At 36.7% G+C, this 17,198-nt stretch overlaps 1 protein-coding gene and 1 long non-coding RNA gene across 3 annotated transcripts in view; one reads left to right on the top strand and one right to left on the bottom strand.

The window, feature by feature from the left end:
• Positions 1–5,340: 5,340 nt before the first annotated feature.
• The window catches only part of LOC100010378 (galactoside alpha-(1,2)-fucosyltransferase 2-like), an 82,370-nt gene continuing 70,512 nt past the window's right edge, over positions 5,341–17,198 (top strand). Inside the window, exon 1 of one of the 2 annotated variants that reach the window (XM_016432671.2) lies at positions 5,341–5,424. In XM_016432671.2, coding sequence (XP_016288157.2) covers positions 5,370–5,424 — 55 coding nt within the window. In that variant the 5' untranslated portion in view covers positions 5,341–5,369. The remainder of the gene's footprint in view (positions 5,425–17,198) is intronic. The other variant, XM_056822411.1, reaches the window with a different exon arrangement.
• LOC103100356 (uncharacterized) lies at positions 6,842–9,870 on the bottom strand. The gene is made up of 2 exons (XR_465759.2): positions 9,640–9,870; positions 6,842–7,028 (listed from the first exon to the last, which is right to left on the bottom strand). It is a non-coding gene; the product is annotated as an uncharacterized LOC103100356 (long non-coding RNA).

Genomic DNA, 17,198 nt, shown 5'->3' with positions numbered 1-17,198 from the left:
TGGGTTTTGGGACTACTCCTTTGATCTTCCTCTTGGACCTTTTCTTGGGAGTAGGCTTGGACTAAGACTTGGGCTCTTGAACTGCTTCTGGGAGGACTGCTCCTGGATCTTCTCCTTTGGAGTATGCCTTGGGTGAGTGAGTAGTTGGCCTTCCTTTCCTGGCTTCTGGAGAGATTAGTTCTGTCCATATTTTTCTGAACTCATGTTTATTATTTCTTAGGATGCAATAGCTTTCCATTACAACCATATACCAGTAATTCCCCAAGTGATAGATACCCATTCAATTTCTAATTCTTTGCCACTATAAAAAGAGTTGCTAATAATATTTCTGTACAAGTAGGTCCTTTTCCTTTATCTCTGATCTCTTTGAGATACAGACCCAATAGTGGTATTGCTAGTCAAAGGGTATGCATAGTTTTATGGCACTTTGGATTTGGTTTCAGATTGCTCTCCAGAATGATTGCATCCCTTCATAGCACCACCAACAGTGCATTAGTGTTCCAATTTTCCCACCTTTGCTCCAACTTTTATCGTTTTCCTTTTTGGTCATATTAGCTACTCTGATAAGTATAAGATAGGATCTCAGTGCTGTTTTAATTCACATTTCTCTAATCAATAAAGATTCAAAGCATTTTTCATATGACTATAGATAGTTTTAGTTTCTTTATCTAACAACTGCTTATTCATATCCTTTGACCATTTCTCAACTGAGGATTGCTTTTTATTCTCATAAATTTGGCTCAGTTCTCTACATATTTAAGAAATGAGACCATTGTCAGACACTTGCTAAAGCATATTTTACTGATTTGTTGCTCCCTTTCTAAGCTTGGTTGAATTGATTTTGTTTATATTGAAACTTTAAAATTTAATGAAATCAAAATTATCCATTTCATTTTTATAATGTTGTCCACATTTTATTTTGTCATAAATTGTTCCCTTGTCCATACATCTGTCAAGTAAACTTTTCCATTTTCTTCTAATTTGTTTTTGGTATCCCTCTTTATTTCTAGTTCAAATATCCATGGAGACTAAATCTTGGTATATGGTGTGAGATATTGGTCTATGCTTAGTTTCTACCAAATTTCTACCAATTTTTTTTTTTCGGTTTCCTCAGTAGTTTTTGTCATCCTTTAATAGCTTGTATCTCTGGGTTTTTTGAACACTAGAGTTACTTTAGAAATTAACTACTATGTGTCAATTTCCTAATTCCATTTTTTCATTATTCCACCATTCTAATTCGTATTCCATCATACCACTATTCTAATTCTTAGTACCAGATTGTTTTGGTGATTTCTACTTTAAATAGAGTTTGCGATTTAGTATAGCTAGGGCTCCTTCATTTCCTTCCTCCTCCCCCATTAATTCCCTTGATATTCTTGACCTTTTGTCCTTCCCAAATGAATTTGGTTATTATTTTTTCTGGTTCTAGGAAATAATATTTGTGTAGTTTTCTTGGAGTGGACTTGAATACTATAAGAAGAAAATTTAATCAAGCAACTTTTCATTTGTATCAGCTTAAGAATCCCTTTAGTTTGATACCTTGCAACTGTGTGCTTTGTAGTAAGAATATAATCCTGGCCAAAAATGTGTATACATAACCAGATTGAGAATGTAGTCTCAAAATAGTGCCTGAGTAATAATCTTAGAGTGTGTGGAACTATATTAATCATAAGTGTGTTACTATATTAATTCTATGTATGATTATACATTATGCTATTCTTTATATCAATTGATTCATGCAAGGGAGCTGAGAGATCAGAAGGTCTCAGTTAGGTTAGGAACCTTAGATAGACTTGAATTGGACAAGATTGCTAGAAAGTTAAGTAGCCCCAAACTTCTGTGGTTTGGGTAAGTAGCTAGTGGATGCCTAGATATCAGGATACCAGTTCTGTGGTTAAGGCGGCACTACTTTTTATCAAGCCAAAAAAAAATTGGTAGAAATTTGGTAGAAACTAAGCATAGACCAATATCTCACACCATACACCAAAATTTATCAAGTGCTGGACACAAAGACAGTCAAAGGTAGGCATTTAGGCAGATAGGGCCATTAGTTCCATTAGTTAACATGAACTCCAGGCCAGCTCTGCAGAATTGATTTTTAAACAGATAAGGTTTTAGAGTTATGATTTTAGATTTCTTTTCTCTCAGGACTCTTTGACTCTACTTTTTGTTGTCTTTTGCTTGTTTTTGCTTTGCTTTGTTGTTTTTGTTCACAAATAGTGGACCCAGGCAAACTGCTCTGGCAGAGATCTGTTGCCTATAACAGGGATGAATAACTTGATTTAGGGAGTGCTTATTTTTGTCAATATTGTCTCTTTGTGTCTGTAAAATTTAATACTAAGAGAAACAATATTTTAAAATAACCTAATAATTTAGTCAAGAGAATTGGATGTAGCCAAACATCAGAATTTGTAACATTTAAGAATTTTGCACCAGTACTGGTAATATTTTTTTTCTACAGAATTTGGCATTTACAATTGGTAACAAAGACTACATTAGGCAAAGAAAAAATAGCCATTAATAGGCTTACCAGTTCTGATTTAAGCTGTTGTAAATAGATCTATGGAAAAAGACTTCAGGATTGAGGAAAATGAAGAGGACACTAACCAGTATAATAGGTGGGTTAAAAGAAGGGTTCAAAACTGACTATATATACATATACCCTTTACCCTTTAGCTAAATAAACCTGTTACAGGTTTATTTAGCTAAAGGGTAAAGGGAAAAAGGGAATTAGAGAATTGACTCTTAATCCAAACAGATTAAAACCTCTATGCCTTCTATAATTATTCTAAACTAAATTCTTAAATTAGCAATTAAGGTTAGGAGGTTTTGGTAGGAACAGGAACAAAGGGCCAAAGAATCTCACAATACAGGAGTCCTCTTTGATTCAAGCAGTAATCCCAGTAGTAAGTCACCAGCATTGTTGAAATCCACTTCTCTGTAGCAGCAGCAACAAGGACAGGCGGGAATATCAAGAAAGCCAAAGAAGAGGCAACCACTAGCTCTCTGGGTTGTCTCCCCCCCAATCCCCCAGATACCAGACAGTAACCCTCTGGGCTTTCCTGACTGCTAGAGAAAAGCAGCCTCTCCCTCTTCCAGAGGAGTCCATCCACCCTATCCAGCAACTGCCTCTGAGTTTCAGTTCCCCAGCTTTCTGAGTGTTCTGTGTGGAATGTTGGTTTGCAGGATCTCTTGCTTCTTGCTTTTGCTAAAAGCTAATACTTACAACACCAGTGCCATCCAAAAAGTGCTGACCTGTATCCAAGCCACTGCTGCTTATATTATTAGTATTTGTGCTCTTTACGTTTTGAACCTATTTCATTGATTGTTTATACTTTTCTCCCTTTTGCTTTGATTAATCAGGAAGAAAAAAACATTGAAAAAAGTAAAACTTTAAAAATTGCAATCATAATAATACCTGTTTGTCTTCTTTCCACTTTTTAAACACTGTGGCTGTGTTGAAAATGACCAAAAATAAAGAACAGACAAAAAAGTAATGAGAAATTAATCATATGACAAAGAGGAATACTTAATTTTTCATTTAAATTTTCTAAATTGTTTGTTTCTAAAGCAAAATGAGTATATATGTTGTTTTCAAAAGTAACAAATCTTAATTCTGAATTGTGCTAAAATTAGAAAGCTTTCAGGTTCTGAATATTGAAATCACAATTCAGTATTTGAAAAATGTTTTTCTATTAGATTTTATAGGATTATAGATGCCTTTTGTGAGAGAACTAATATACAGAATGATGAACTTCTCTCAAAATACAGAACTAAGCACATAAGTTTCTATTTTCCCAAGAAGTATATAATTTCCCAATGCCATGTCACCCTAAGCTAGCCTGAGTTTGCTAATTAGACAACCTGCTTGTCCTATAAGGAATAAAATGTATGTGTATGGTCAGGACTGCCTTACCACTCTTGGAGCCAATACACAATATTGATTTCCAAGACTAAAGGTGAGGTTTAAAAAAAAAAAGATTAGTTCATACCTGGATCCCCATAGCTAGCCTGAGTTTGCTGATTAGATAGTGTATCTGCTGCCCAGATGCACCTGCCATACTTGGACATGTGCTCTTTCTCATGACAAAGAAATAAACTTGCCTTTGTTCACCTCAGCAGTCTCTAGTTGTCTTCAAACCTTGCTGTACCATATACTAAGGCAGGGTTGGCGAACCTTTTCACAGTTCAAGTGCCCAGAGGGCGAATTCAAACTGTCTGTGAACCCCCATTACCACCGAGAGTAGAGGGAGAAAGTACTTGCTTTGGGTGGCTAGACAGAGGGATGGGGCATGCATAAAATGTCCTTGGGCGCTGGGAAGAGGAGAAACAGAGCAGCTCCCCAAGTCCCTGTTGTGTACCCGTGCCACGGCTTCACCAATGAGACATTAAGGAATCCAGAGAATGACTATAATATTCCAATGGTTGAAAATTATCTCCCATGTTTTTGCTCCAACATTCCCATAGTATTTCCTTTCTTTCAGCCAAAAAAGAAAAATGAAAAGGGAGGATTTAATTCAGGTGCCCCAGAGCAGGGGAAAACAGCAAAGCAGATTTCAATTCATGGAGAGTGGCAGATGCATGGAGTCAGGCACTGAGTCTGAGTGGAACAACCACCTACTCAAAAGAATCTTAAACTCAGTGTCAGTGTGTCAAAAGCTCTTTTATTTCATCCTTGAGAGAATGGATATTCATGAAGTGGTACAGCCAGCAAACGAGTACAAAGTATGGGAGCAGGCTGCCTCCTTTTAGCCTGGTCCCTGATGCAAAGATGGTCCCTCTCCTTGTTAATAACTGACCGGTTACTTGAGAGTTATAATCTTACATTGATCCAGAATGCACAATTTAAAAAACCAATTATCCCAATGATGCACAAGGACTCTTTCAGTCCTATCTTTCTGCATATCCTGTAGTCTTTTAACCAATCAGAACAAGGACTGTTCCACTCTTATCTGAAATGGGACTTAGGGAACGGGAAATTTAACTTGTTTCGATTGATGGGCTCTGACTCCATCTTAGTGATTCATTGAGAGGAGTCCACCATCTTATTGAACTCTCACAGAGGCTTTAAGTAAATCATACAGTGGATGAGCGATTCAAGAAAATGCAGACATCCATAATCTGCTGTACTCAGCAAATCTCAGGAATCCGTGAAATTGACATTTTATTTAAGTTGTACAGCAATCACATGGGATGAATCAAGCAATCCTCTATTAGGAGTGACTAAATGGCCAAAAAATGAAGTGGAAGTAACACCAAATTGTAACTTTTTTTGGATGCCTTATGACCCTTTAAGGCTGACTGTGTGAGGCAATAAACAGTCAGTGGAGCATACTTCCAGGGAAGGAGAACAAAGGAGGAGATCATTAATGTACTGTAGGAGGGTGGATGACCTGGAAAACTCTAGGGTAGCAAAGCAACAAGGTAAGAATTCTAAATTCTTGGTCAAACCCAATCAACAATGAATTAAAAGTAAGAAGATTATGGAGGACACCATGCCTTAATCCTGAGTGGTGGTTCTCTGAGAGAATGCCAGCAACTTTGTGATTCCCTGGCTTCTGGAAGGGCAATCTCTGACCCAGACTGAAGTCAAGTCTGGCAAATCAGAGAGATTCAGAAAGGTGAAATTACAGAAAATAGTTTCAGGTTGGGTAAGGAAGGGTCTCTTTTTGAGCTTGAATCACAGTAGGATGAACTCTAGCAGGTGAGAGCTGGATTGGGGAGTCCAGAAGTACCTGAGGTCTGGTTGAGAAGTTGGCATGTGTAATAAAGGTGATTTTTAGGACTTTGTAGAGAAGGTACTAAGTGTGGAGAAGAGTAAGATGGTTGGCTCCTACTCTCCTTTCACCTCCCTTGAATGAGGCTAATGATGACTGCTGCACAGGTAATTTGGGGTTCTCTGATAAGAAAGGGTGATGGAGAGTTGAAAAAAGGTCTCCCCTATAAAATAAACGCAGGGGTTTGGCCTCAGAGGGGGAGGGTCTTGATGGTTCTCTGTAGAATCTTGATTTAGATACCTCCTCAAGTTAAAACAAGGTGCTTGACCAAATCTGACTGTGGTTTAGATGTTTATTGATGAAACCAAAAGCAGGTTGAGAGATGGAAAGTGGGACTCAGTAACCCTAATTATTTCCTAACATGGTCCTTGGCCCAGGTAGCTTTTTATAGCTTACCTGGGTTTCTCTGACCTGATCCCCAACTAAATTATCCAAACTATTTAATATATGTTAAATACATATTTTATAGCTAAATATATACTTTATATACATATATAGTTGAATATATACTTTGTAGAGAAGGTACTAATATATATGTATACATATACATAAGTAATATATAGCCTAAGGAAACTATAAAGCAGGTGCAAGAGGGCTGGAGGGAAAGAGAGCCAGGCTTCTCCTTCAGTGAATCCACAGCCCCTCCTTGGGGATTTGAGGGATCTGCTCCTCAGCAGAGATGTTGTTAGAGATGTCAGATAGATCATAACTCTACAGAAGAACCTTGAATGAAGAAACAAAATAAATTTCCTTCTGGCTCTTGATGAGATCTTCAGCTAGGAAAACACGTCCTGCTTGGTCAAGGTCTCAGCTCCAAAAGCCAAGAATTCCATATGGATTTTTCCCAGGTCTGTTCTCCTTTCCCACAATGCTTTGCTCTCCAACCTATGTCTTGCCACTCAAGCCCCTAAAGCAAAGTTCCAACTTCTTCTCTTGCACTGATCATTACATACCGACAGTGGAAGGTAGGAAGCTTGGGAAGCAAACAATGGGCCACATATGGCTGGTGCCTTTTCTTTCTCTGACTTACTTTTCATTATTTAATATATAATTACATATTAAGATACAGACTTTAGAAATTTTTAATCTTGACACTCACAATGCTTTGGAAAGAAGAATGAATGGACGCTGTCTGACATACTCTTTTTGTCTCTGGAACTTTACATTTTCCATGAAAGTATGTCATCAACATGGAATGACTTTGCATTGCTGTTATTGTTAATAAGCTCAGTAAAAAGCATCATGGGATATCTGTGACAATGGAAAGCAGCAGGCTGTAAAATCTATAACCAAATTCTCAAAAAAATAATGACAAAATACTGGCAGCATTCTTTAGGTTTTAAAATTTGAACTGCATAGTCTACATAGTACCTTACATATGCTTGATTTTCTTTTTTCATTTTAAAATTAATTAGTTTGTTAGATTAAAATTCCAAGATCTTTCTCTCTCTCCATTCCTCACAGTAGAGAAGGCATCAGTTGACAAAAAGATATAGATATAGATATACATTTACATATTGTTTCTATTTATCAGTTCTTTCTCTGGAGGTGGACATACACAAGTCATTCTTCAAATAATATTTCTGATGCCATATATAATGTTCTTTTGATTCTTATTTCACTCTACACAATTTCATATAGCTCCTTCCATGTTGTGCTTTTTTTTTTAATGAACCTGCTAGGCAACTCAATGGAGGGAGAGACAGGACTGGAGTCAGTAGATATGGGTTCAAATGTGACCTCACACATTTCCTATCGGTGTGACCCTGGCAAATTACAGCTCCAATTGCCTAGCTCTTACTGCTCATCTGCCTTGGACTTATACTTGTATCTATTCTAAGGCAGAAGGTAAAGGTTTTTTTTTTAAATAAATGAATTTAAATAAAATTAACCTGCTCATCATTTCTTAAGGCACAGTAATATTCCATCACAATCACATGCCATAATTTGTTTAGCCATTCCCCAATTGAAGGGCATTTCCTCAATTTCTAGTTCTTTGCTACCACAGAGAGCTGCTATAAATATTTTAAAACATGTGAGTTCTTTTCCTCTTTTCTTGATCACTTTAGGAAACAAACCTACTAGTGGTATTGCTGGGTCAAAAGGTACATGCTCTTGATTTTCAATTATTGCAAAGCACTCAGTGAAGAACTTACTGTCGTAGCTCAGTTACAACAAGCAGCCATCATCACTGGCATAATCTAAGTTTTGAAACTGATTAGAATGTTTTATTCTTACAATATATTAGGTTACAGTAGACTACAACCTTTTTAAAGAGTACAAGAAAGAAATTATTTAGGAGCTTTTCACGTACAATTTAATAGATAAGCCACTATCAAGTACTGATTTAAATGTTTTAATAAAAATTAATATCCTTCTGGGTTCAATGCAGAAAGATTCTAAATGTGGCTTAATGTGCATTTGCTAAATATAAAATTATTTGAACATGTGCCATCTCCATCTTAATCCCTTTGGTAATTTACTTAGAACAAAGGGATGGCCTCTAAATCATTTGACATTGTTGAATAAAGCAGTAGTGAAAATTAATCTCATTAGCTATCCGGATTTAATTGAATGCCCAATAAACTTTTAGCAGATTTTAACAGAAGTTAATTATAACAATAATCATCAGAAATTTCTTGAGCAATTCTAAATACTACTAGGGCTGCTAATAAGTACTTCAGTATTTGAGGATAGACTTAGAGTCTCTTAATTATCTTTTAGAGAGAAAAGGAGAGAAAAATAGAGATAGAAGGTGCTCATTCAGGTTGGAGTGAACATAGGTCACATTTGTGTCTACCTGGAAAATCATCAAAGAACAATCAGAATTGTTAGAATAGTAGAGGAGACTACAATCAAAAACATCTCACAGAACTACCACCCTAGGAGGACTATATTCTCAGGAAAGACACATAGCAATGTAGTACTGGGGATTGCCACTGATCCACAAAAAGTGAAAAGCCTAATTGTTTGAATAACTAAAATCCTACATACCTGAACCTTTAATTTCTATATGTTTCAGCATTAATTAGCCTGTCTAACAACTATATCACTTTTTATGACTATAGAAAAACTGTCATAAAAGGAGAAAAGAAGGACATTAATTAAAATAAGAGAGAAGTAGGTAGATGTTGGCAATGATGTAAAACCATGCCAAGTGTAAAGCTGAAGTTTCATTCTAGGGAAACCATCCAGGAGAGTCTTAAATCAGCTCTAGTCACAAGAACTCCACCTGTGTCACCCAGAAGGCACCCCACAGGGCTGCAGGCATCATAGACTAATTGGTTCCATAGCATTTCTTCCAATTACCTTTCCACAAGATTTAACCTCAGCTGCAAATCTCTCCAATCATGTTTAGGGTTAAATATAACTACCTCAAGCTGTTACAACTATGCCAATTTTTAAAATTACCAGGCTCCACTATTCCTTTCCCAAATCTTCTGACATCAGATTAAGAAAGTAATTATATTCTACAGTTCTAATATAGATACAGAATATATGAGAATTTACACAAACTTAGAAAAGCACTCTGGACAAATTTTGTTGTAAATTTCCAAATTAACAGATATAAAGGTGTCTTTGCACAGGTATCTTCTATAGACTCCATCTTGAAAAAATGAAATTGCATTTTTTGCTTTTATATCATCAATCATAAGCCAGTATGATCACATATAATCCTTTAGGGAGTAAATGTAACTATGATTTTAGAAAAGTTAGTCCCAGTTAGTAAATTAAATGTATATAAGCATAAAGTCTTGGTCTAAGAAAGACTAAACTGACTTCTAGGTACAATTAAACCTGGAAATCTAAACTGACTTTACCAAGGTAATCAGGTATATTGGAGAGGTAGCATAGGGAATACCTGGATTTAGATCTTTCCTCCGAGATGGTCCCCTTGGCATAGTGACCATGTGACTCTGGACAAATCACTTGACCTCAGGTAAATAGTAGAAGAAAAAAAATCTGAAAACGAGAGGTTTCCTCAATAAGACTGGGGAAACTTTTGTTCTGCTGAGTCTTGGTGCTATGATTAGTGGCTGTTTTTTTCCTCAGTATCTGTTAAGCAGTTTCTTTTTTTTAAACCCTTGCCTTCCATCTTAGAATCAATGCTGTTTTGGTTCCAAGGCAAAACAGTGGTAACCTTCAGGCAATGGAGGTCGAATGACTTGCTCAGGGTCACACAGGTAGGAAGTGTCTAAGATTTCCAGGTTTTGATTGTACCTAGAATTCAGCTTAGTCTTTCTTAGACCAAGACTTTTAAAATTATCAAATAAAAGGCAAGGAATTAACAGCAAAAATGAAGTTTTCCCAGCCAAGTAGTTCCCCTCATACCGGAGCTATTAAAAAAAGGTAAACCTTTAGGAGAAGTTAGATGGCTCAGTGGATTAAGAGCAAGGTCTAGAGATGGGATGTTCTGAGTTCAGAATTGACACCAGACATTTCCTATCTGTGTGACACTGGGCAAACCACTTAACCCCTATTGCCTAGCCCTTACCTTTCTTTCTTTCTTTCTTTCTTTCTTTCTTTCTTTCTTTCTTTCTTTCTTTCTTTCTTTCTTTCTTTCTTTCTTTCTTTCTTTCTTTCTTTCTTTCTTTCTTTCTTTCTTTCTTTCTTTCTTTCTTTCTTTCTTTCTTTCTCTCTTTCTCTCTTTCTCTCTTTCTCTCTTTCTCTCTTTCTTTCTCTCTTTCTTTCTCTCTTTCTCTCTTTCTTTCTCTCTTTCTTTCTTTCTCTCTTTCTTTCTTTCTCTCTTTCTTTCTTTCTCTCTTTCTTTGTTTCTTTCTTTCTCTCTCTCTCTTTCTTTCTTTCTTTCTTTCTTTCTTTCTTTCTTTCTTTCTTTCTTTCTTTCTTTCTTTCTCTCTCTCTCTCTCTCTCTCTCTCTCTCTCTCTCTCTCTCTCTCTCTCTCTTCTTTTCATTGTAAGTTATTTATTTAGTCAATTTAGAACATTATTCCTTGATTACAAGAATCATATTTTTTCCCTCCCTCCCCTAGCCCCAGCCTTCCCATAGCACACGCACAATTCCACTGGTTATTACAAATGTCCTTGATCAAAACCTATTTCCATGTTATTGGTGTTTGTGTTAGGGTGTTCATTTCCCCTTCGACCCATGTAATCAAGCAGTTGTTTTTCTTCAGTGTTTCTACTCCCACAGGTTTTCCTCTGAATGTGGATATTGTTCTTTCTCATAGATCCCTCCTGGCTGTTCAGGATCACTGCACTGGCACTGATGGAGAAGTCCATCACATTTAATTGAACCACAGTGTATCAGTCTGTGTACAATGTTTTCCTGGTTCTGCTCCTTTCACTCTGCATCACTTCCTGGAGGTTGTTCCAGTCTCCATGGAATTCCTCTACTTTATAATTCCTTTTAGCACAATAGTATTCCAGTACCAACATATATCACAATTTGTTCAGCCATTCCCCAATTGAAGGACATCCCCTCATTTTCCAATTTTTGGCCACCACAAAGAGTACAGCTATGAATATTCTTGTACAAGTCTTTTTCCTTATTATCTCTTTGGGGTACAAACCCAGCAGTGCTATGGCTGAATCAAAGGGCAGACAGTCTTTTATTGCCCTTTGGGCATAGTTCCAGATTGCCCTCCAGAATGGTTGGATCAATTCACAACTCCACCAGCAATGAATTAGTGTTCCCACTTTGCCACATCCCCTCCAGCATTCATTATTTTCCTTTGCTGTCATGTTGGTCAATCTGCTAGGTGTGAGGTGATACCTCAGAGTTGTTTTGATTTGCATCTCTCTGATTATAAGAGATTTAGAACATTTTTCATGTGCTTATTAATAGTTTTGATATCTTTAACTGAAAACTGCCTATTTATGTCCCTTGCCCATTTTTCAATTGGAGAATGGCTTGATTTTTTTGTACAGCTGTTTAACTCTTTATAAATTTGAGTAATTAAACCTTTGTCAGAGGGTTTTATGAAGATTGTTTCCCAATTTGTTGCTTCCCTTCTGATTTTAGTTACATTGGTTTTGTTTGTACAAAACACTTTTTAATTTGATGTAGTCAAAATTATTTATTTTACATTTTGTGACTCTTTCTAAGTCTTGCTTGGTTATAAAATCTTTTCCTTCCTAAAGGTCTGACATGTATACTATTCTGTATTCACCTAATTTACTTATAGTTTCCTTCTTTATGTTCAAGTCATTCACCCATTCTGAATTTATCTTGGTGCAGGGTGTGAGGTGTTGACCCAAACCTAATCTCTCCCACACTGTCTTCCAATTTTCCCAGCAGTTTTTATCAAATAGTGGATTTTTGTCGCAAAAGCTGGGGTCTTTGGGTTTGTCATAGACTGTCTTGCTGAGGTCATTTACCCCAAGTCTATTCCACTGATCCTCCTTTCTGTCTCTTAGCCAGTACCAAATTATTTTGATGACCACTACTTTGTAATATAGTTTGACATCTGGAACTGCAAGGCCACCTTCCTTTGTATTTTTTTTTCATTATTTATCATGACTATTGAAACATTTTAAAAGAGGACAATCAAATCAAAAGAACAAAAAACCCACTTCCCAGCCACTCCAGCCTCTTGCTATTGCCACCTTTTCCCAAATTTCTGTGGACTTAGGTTGATAAGAGCTGGTTCTTTCCTAAGACCAGCTCAGGGGAGAAGGGAGAAAAGAGAGAAATCCTGTGTTGAGAGAAGTTGACAGTGTTTAGGGAGTGGTGAATGGGATCACAGACCATTGTATTGAGCATATAGGTCCAATATTTATAGAGTTTCTACACTATGATCAAAGGAAAATAATATATCAAGAGCATATATCCTTGGTGCCAATTTAGAGTGTCCAGCTGCAATTAGGAGAACTCGTCACCCAATGGTAATCTTCAAAGCTTCTTTTGGTCTGTCATTGCTGACATAAGGATTTCTTTAGAAGTACAAAAGCACTAAGGTATAGCTGATATGTATAAAGGCCACTTGTCCCAGAGCTCAAGGTTTGTGATAGTCAGTTAGCTGGTCCTAAGCCAATTAAGAAAGCCAGGTGTTTTTTAGACAGTGCTTTGTAGACATACAAGGACAGACTGGTCCTTGCCAAAGTATTGAGGCAGATCTGCAAATGTGTCTTTTCTGACTGCTTTTGCCCCAACGGGACCAGAATGTTCTTGTCATTTTCACAAGACGTCTTTTTTCCTTCTTTCTCTGTGTTTTATTGGATAATTCAACACTCCAATGCTCTGTGGAATCCCAGATTGTAATCTTCTTGCCCAACTAGAGATATTTTATTATTACTACTGTCAATTTTAAAATTTAAAAAAACCTACCAAAGGAGTTATTTTTAAAACCTTACCTTTGCCTTAGAATTAGTACTGTGTATTAACTCTAAGACAGAGTAACAGTAAAGGTGAGGCAGTGTGAATCAAGTGACTTGCCCAGGATCACATAGGTTGAAAGTATCTGAGTCCAGATTTGAATCCAGGACCTTCTATCTCAGGCCTGACTCTGTATTCACTGGGCCACCTACCTAGCCCCAAATGTTATAATCTAATGTTGGTACACTGACATTTTTGTGGTCTAAAAACAATATGTAGTTTCTGAATAATGGAGTTGAATTATTCCATGGCCTCTAATATACATTGCTTTTTGAGGTACTTCAAAATGTTCATAAAACTATATTTCTTTCATATTTATAATTTGCACTGTGGATAAAAATGTTGTCTAAATTTGATGAATCACTGTGTTTGACCTACTGTTGAAGTGGTAGTGTCCTAAGTCTGGATTCTTTTAGATTATAGAGTAAAAGAATGAAGAAAATTGTTTGAAACTGTCCATTTGGAAAAGCAATAGATAATAACATTTTTGCTCTGATTTTGATGGAATAAAGAAGTAATTTCTTTAGATTCCTAAAAGTTGACCAGCCCTACCTACTAACAATTTAAGTACGATGATTCTATTTTAGTCAAGAATTAAAATTTACCAAAAAAGAGTACTTATTAGTTCATATCCCTAAGCCTTAATTGCCCCTTTTGATACCAGCATATAACACTTCCATATACATTGAAGAAAATTAATGTTGAATTGTATTATTTATTAGTACTATTTCTACAAGTAATCATTTTCCCCAAGCACCATGGACTTCTGAGGTCAGGCTGAAATTATTCCAGCCCAAGGTATATAAATTGGGCTGGGACCTTTTGTCTTTTGTTCAAAGCCCTTATCTTAAAAAAACAAACAAACAAACCACCCTCTCTAAAGCATCCTAAAGCAGTAAAGTGGAAGGGAATAAAGTAAAGGGAATAGCAATCATGTCAGTTCCAAGGGATATTAATGAGAGAGGTTATGGAAAGGGGATTGAGTGGGCAATCACATCTTGTCAAGCTACCACAAGTGACTTTGTCAAGACATCGTGGCCTGATGGCTCCCAGCAGGGGAGGGTGGACTAAATGTCCTCTAAGATCCTTTCTGACCCGAATGAGACAGTCTAGTAAAGGTAGGTTGGAATCTGATTGTAAAGAGTTAAATGTCGGTTGAGAATTAGTAATGAACAATTATTGATGGGGTAAAGCAGATAGAAGTCTGTGTTCTCCTCACTTCCAGCTCTCAAGAAAGAGAAGGGGCTGAGAAAGCTGTGATTCCATATCTTGGGGTCTATTCAGAGACATAACTTTCTTCCAGGCAGCTAAGTCATGTTGTAAAAATTTACTAGACCTGGGTCAGATTCAGATCTTCTGAGATTAAGGGAGATATAACCCTTTTACTCCAGTTTTCTCATTTGTAAAATGAGATGAAGAAGGAAATGGCAAACCACTGCAGTATCTTCACCAAGAAAACCCCAAATGTGGTCACAAAAGTCCAATACAACTAAGCAATAAAAGGAGAATAATAATAGTACCTACCTCCTAGAAGTATTGTGAGGATAAAATAAGAGAATAATTATGAAGTTCTTTTGCAAACCTTAAAGCCTTGCTACCTATTATTCTAGTTTCCTTCCCACCCCTCTACCCAACTCAACCTCACTGCACCCATCTACTTACCCCTTGCCAGGAAGGAGTCGGGGAGGAAAGGAACAAGAAAAGATTATGGTCTAGAAATTGGAACCTCAACCCTGAGCTAGAAAATTTCCTAGTTAGTTTGTTCAACTATTTGTTGAAAAGGTAAAAAAAAAACCCTGTGGAAAGTTTGTTGCTTTGCCCTGCTCCCCACGTGTTTTGTGAAATTACAAAATATATATATAAAAATGAGTACTACATTCTTTGACAATTATATGGCAGCTGAAGAATTAGGGGCATTGAGGAATGCAGGATACCTCCAAATTTTTATATTAATAGGTACTGTCATTTTTGTACTCCTCAATACTATATTTAGAGATGCTAAAATTAAAAAAAATGAGGATAAAATAGAAAATATTGAGGATAAAATAGAAAAAATTGAGGATAAAATAGGAAATATTGAGGATAAAATAGGGAATATTGAGGATAAAAGGGGAAATATGGAGGATAAAATAGGAAAAATTGAGGATAAAATGCAAGCCCAATTAGAAGATCTAAAAAGTTTCTTACAGGATCAATTGGCAAACAACCACTCTACCAGAAACAGACCTGTTTCTGAACCTTTGAATGAGGAAATTTCTTTCCCTGAAATAGAGACGGAAAACACCTTCCCTATAGCCCAGTTAACAGACTGCTTCTCTCGTGTAGTGCAAATCTTGTCTGAATTTAATCCCCAAAACCCTTCCCCTGCAATCCCAGTTTCTCATGTTCCTTCTCCTACAGAAAACCAAATTCCAATGCAAGGGAGATCTTGTCCTCCTAGAGAAACCTGTCCTTGTCAAACTGACCCACAGGTACAAAATTCAACTAGAGGCCTGTTTCCTCTAAGAGAAGTACCTGAAATAGGACGGAATGGGGATGTGGTGACTTTAAGACATAGGATACCGTTTACTCCCCAAGAAATAAATGAATTTACACGAAATATCCCCACATATGAACAAGATCCTTTTCTAGTAACAAAAAAGATGGGAGACATATTTTTTTCAGTATAATCCATCTTACAAGGACGTTGAGAACTTACTACAGGCTTTTTTAAGTGAACGTGAAAAAAATAAAATAATTGCTCATGTCAACAAAACCCGGGGGCGTAATGCAGCACATTGGCCATCTCAGGATCCCGAATGGGACTATAACAATCCTGAGGATTATCTACAACTATACCGTTGTAGAGAGGCCATCCTCGCGGCCATGAAGGAATGTGCAGACAGTACAGATAAGTGGATGGAACTGGAAAAAATTAAGCAAAAGGAAGAAGAATCACCGTCCAGATTTATGGATAGAATTATCGAGTTTGGGGACAGATACTTAGATTGGGACTTAAATAAAGAGAGTAGTTTAAGACAAGTTAGAAGAATCTTTGTAAATAACTCTTGCAAAGCAATTAAGAATTATTTTAGAACACAATGCCCAAGATGGTCAGATATGGACCTTGAAGAATTGCGAAAAACAGCTATATATGTTTTAAAGGGAAACAAGGAAAAGGAGGAAGAAAATAATGATGACATAGAGGAAATGAAGAAAAAAATGAGATATTTAATAGATAGGATGACTAAATTAGAAAGTAGGCATGATAATGAACCAACGACAATTGCCCCTCTCCAGAAATCCAATTATCAATCCATTACTTGCCACTTCTGTGAGAAGAAGGGCCACAATATGATGGAATGTAGAACCTTTCTTAAGATGTTTGGAAGGAATACACAGTTTAATAATAGTTTTAGAAATAATAACTATAGAAATTATGATAATGGTTATAGAAACCATAATTCTAGAAATTATAATAATGACTATGGAAATAACTATAATGAATATAGAAATAAGAACTTTAGAAACCAGAATTATAGAAATAGGAATTGGGAAATTAATGACAATGCTCAAATTGAAGAAAATTATAATGATAATGAACAACAACAATATATGAGAAATGGCGCTCGTCCAAAAAACACTCGAGGTACTAATGACCCTCAGAGAGGTGCCCTTCAGGGGGGTGCCCAAGGAATATCCCAAACACAATGATGGTGTCCGGGGGGGGCTGGGGCACAGGAATCAGAGGATACAACCTTTGATTTCCCAGACCCTGATGTCCTACTACCCGTTGTCCCTATCCACTGCCCTCCCCATACTAATGAACCCCATGTTACCTTAAAGGTGGGTAACACCTATTATGATTGTCTATTAGACACCGGAGCTTCCTGGTCTGTATTAAAGAGAACACCTGATTTACAATGTTATTCTATTGGCTCAGAGAATGTAATGGGAGTATCAGGAATAACCCAAAGAGTTAAAAGACTTCCTCCTAGAATGGTGTCTGTAGGACCCCTAGAGGTACAACACTCCTTCCTTTTGATGCCTGACTCCCCTTTAAATTTACTGGGGAGGGACCTTCTATGCAAACTCAGAGCCACAAT

Source organism: Monodelphis domestica, chromosome 3 (genome assembly GCF_027887165.1).
Source record: "Monodelphis domestica isolate mMonDom1 chromosome 3, mMonDom1.pri, whole genome shotgun sequence".
NCBI lineage: Eukaryota > Metazoa > Chordata > Mammalia > Didelphimorphia > Didelphidae > Monodelphis > Monodelphis domestica.
Note: the sequence above shows the minus strand (reverse complement) of the source record. Positions and strands in the feature narration are given on the sequence as shown.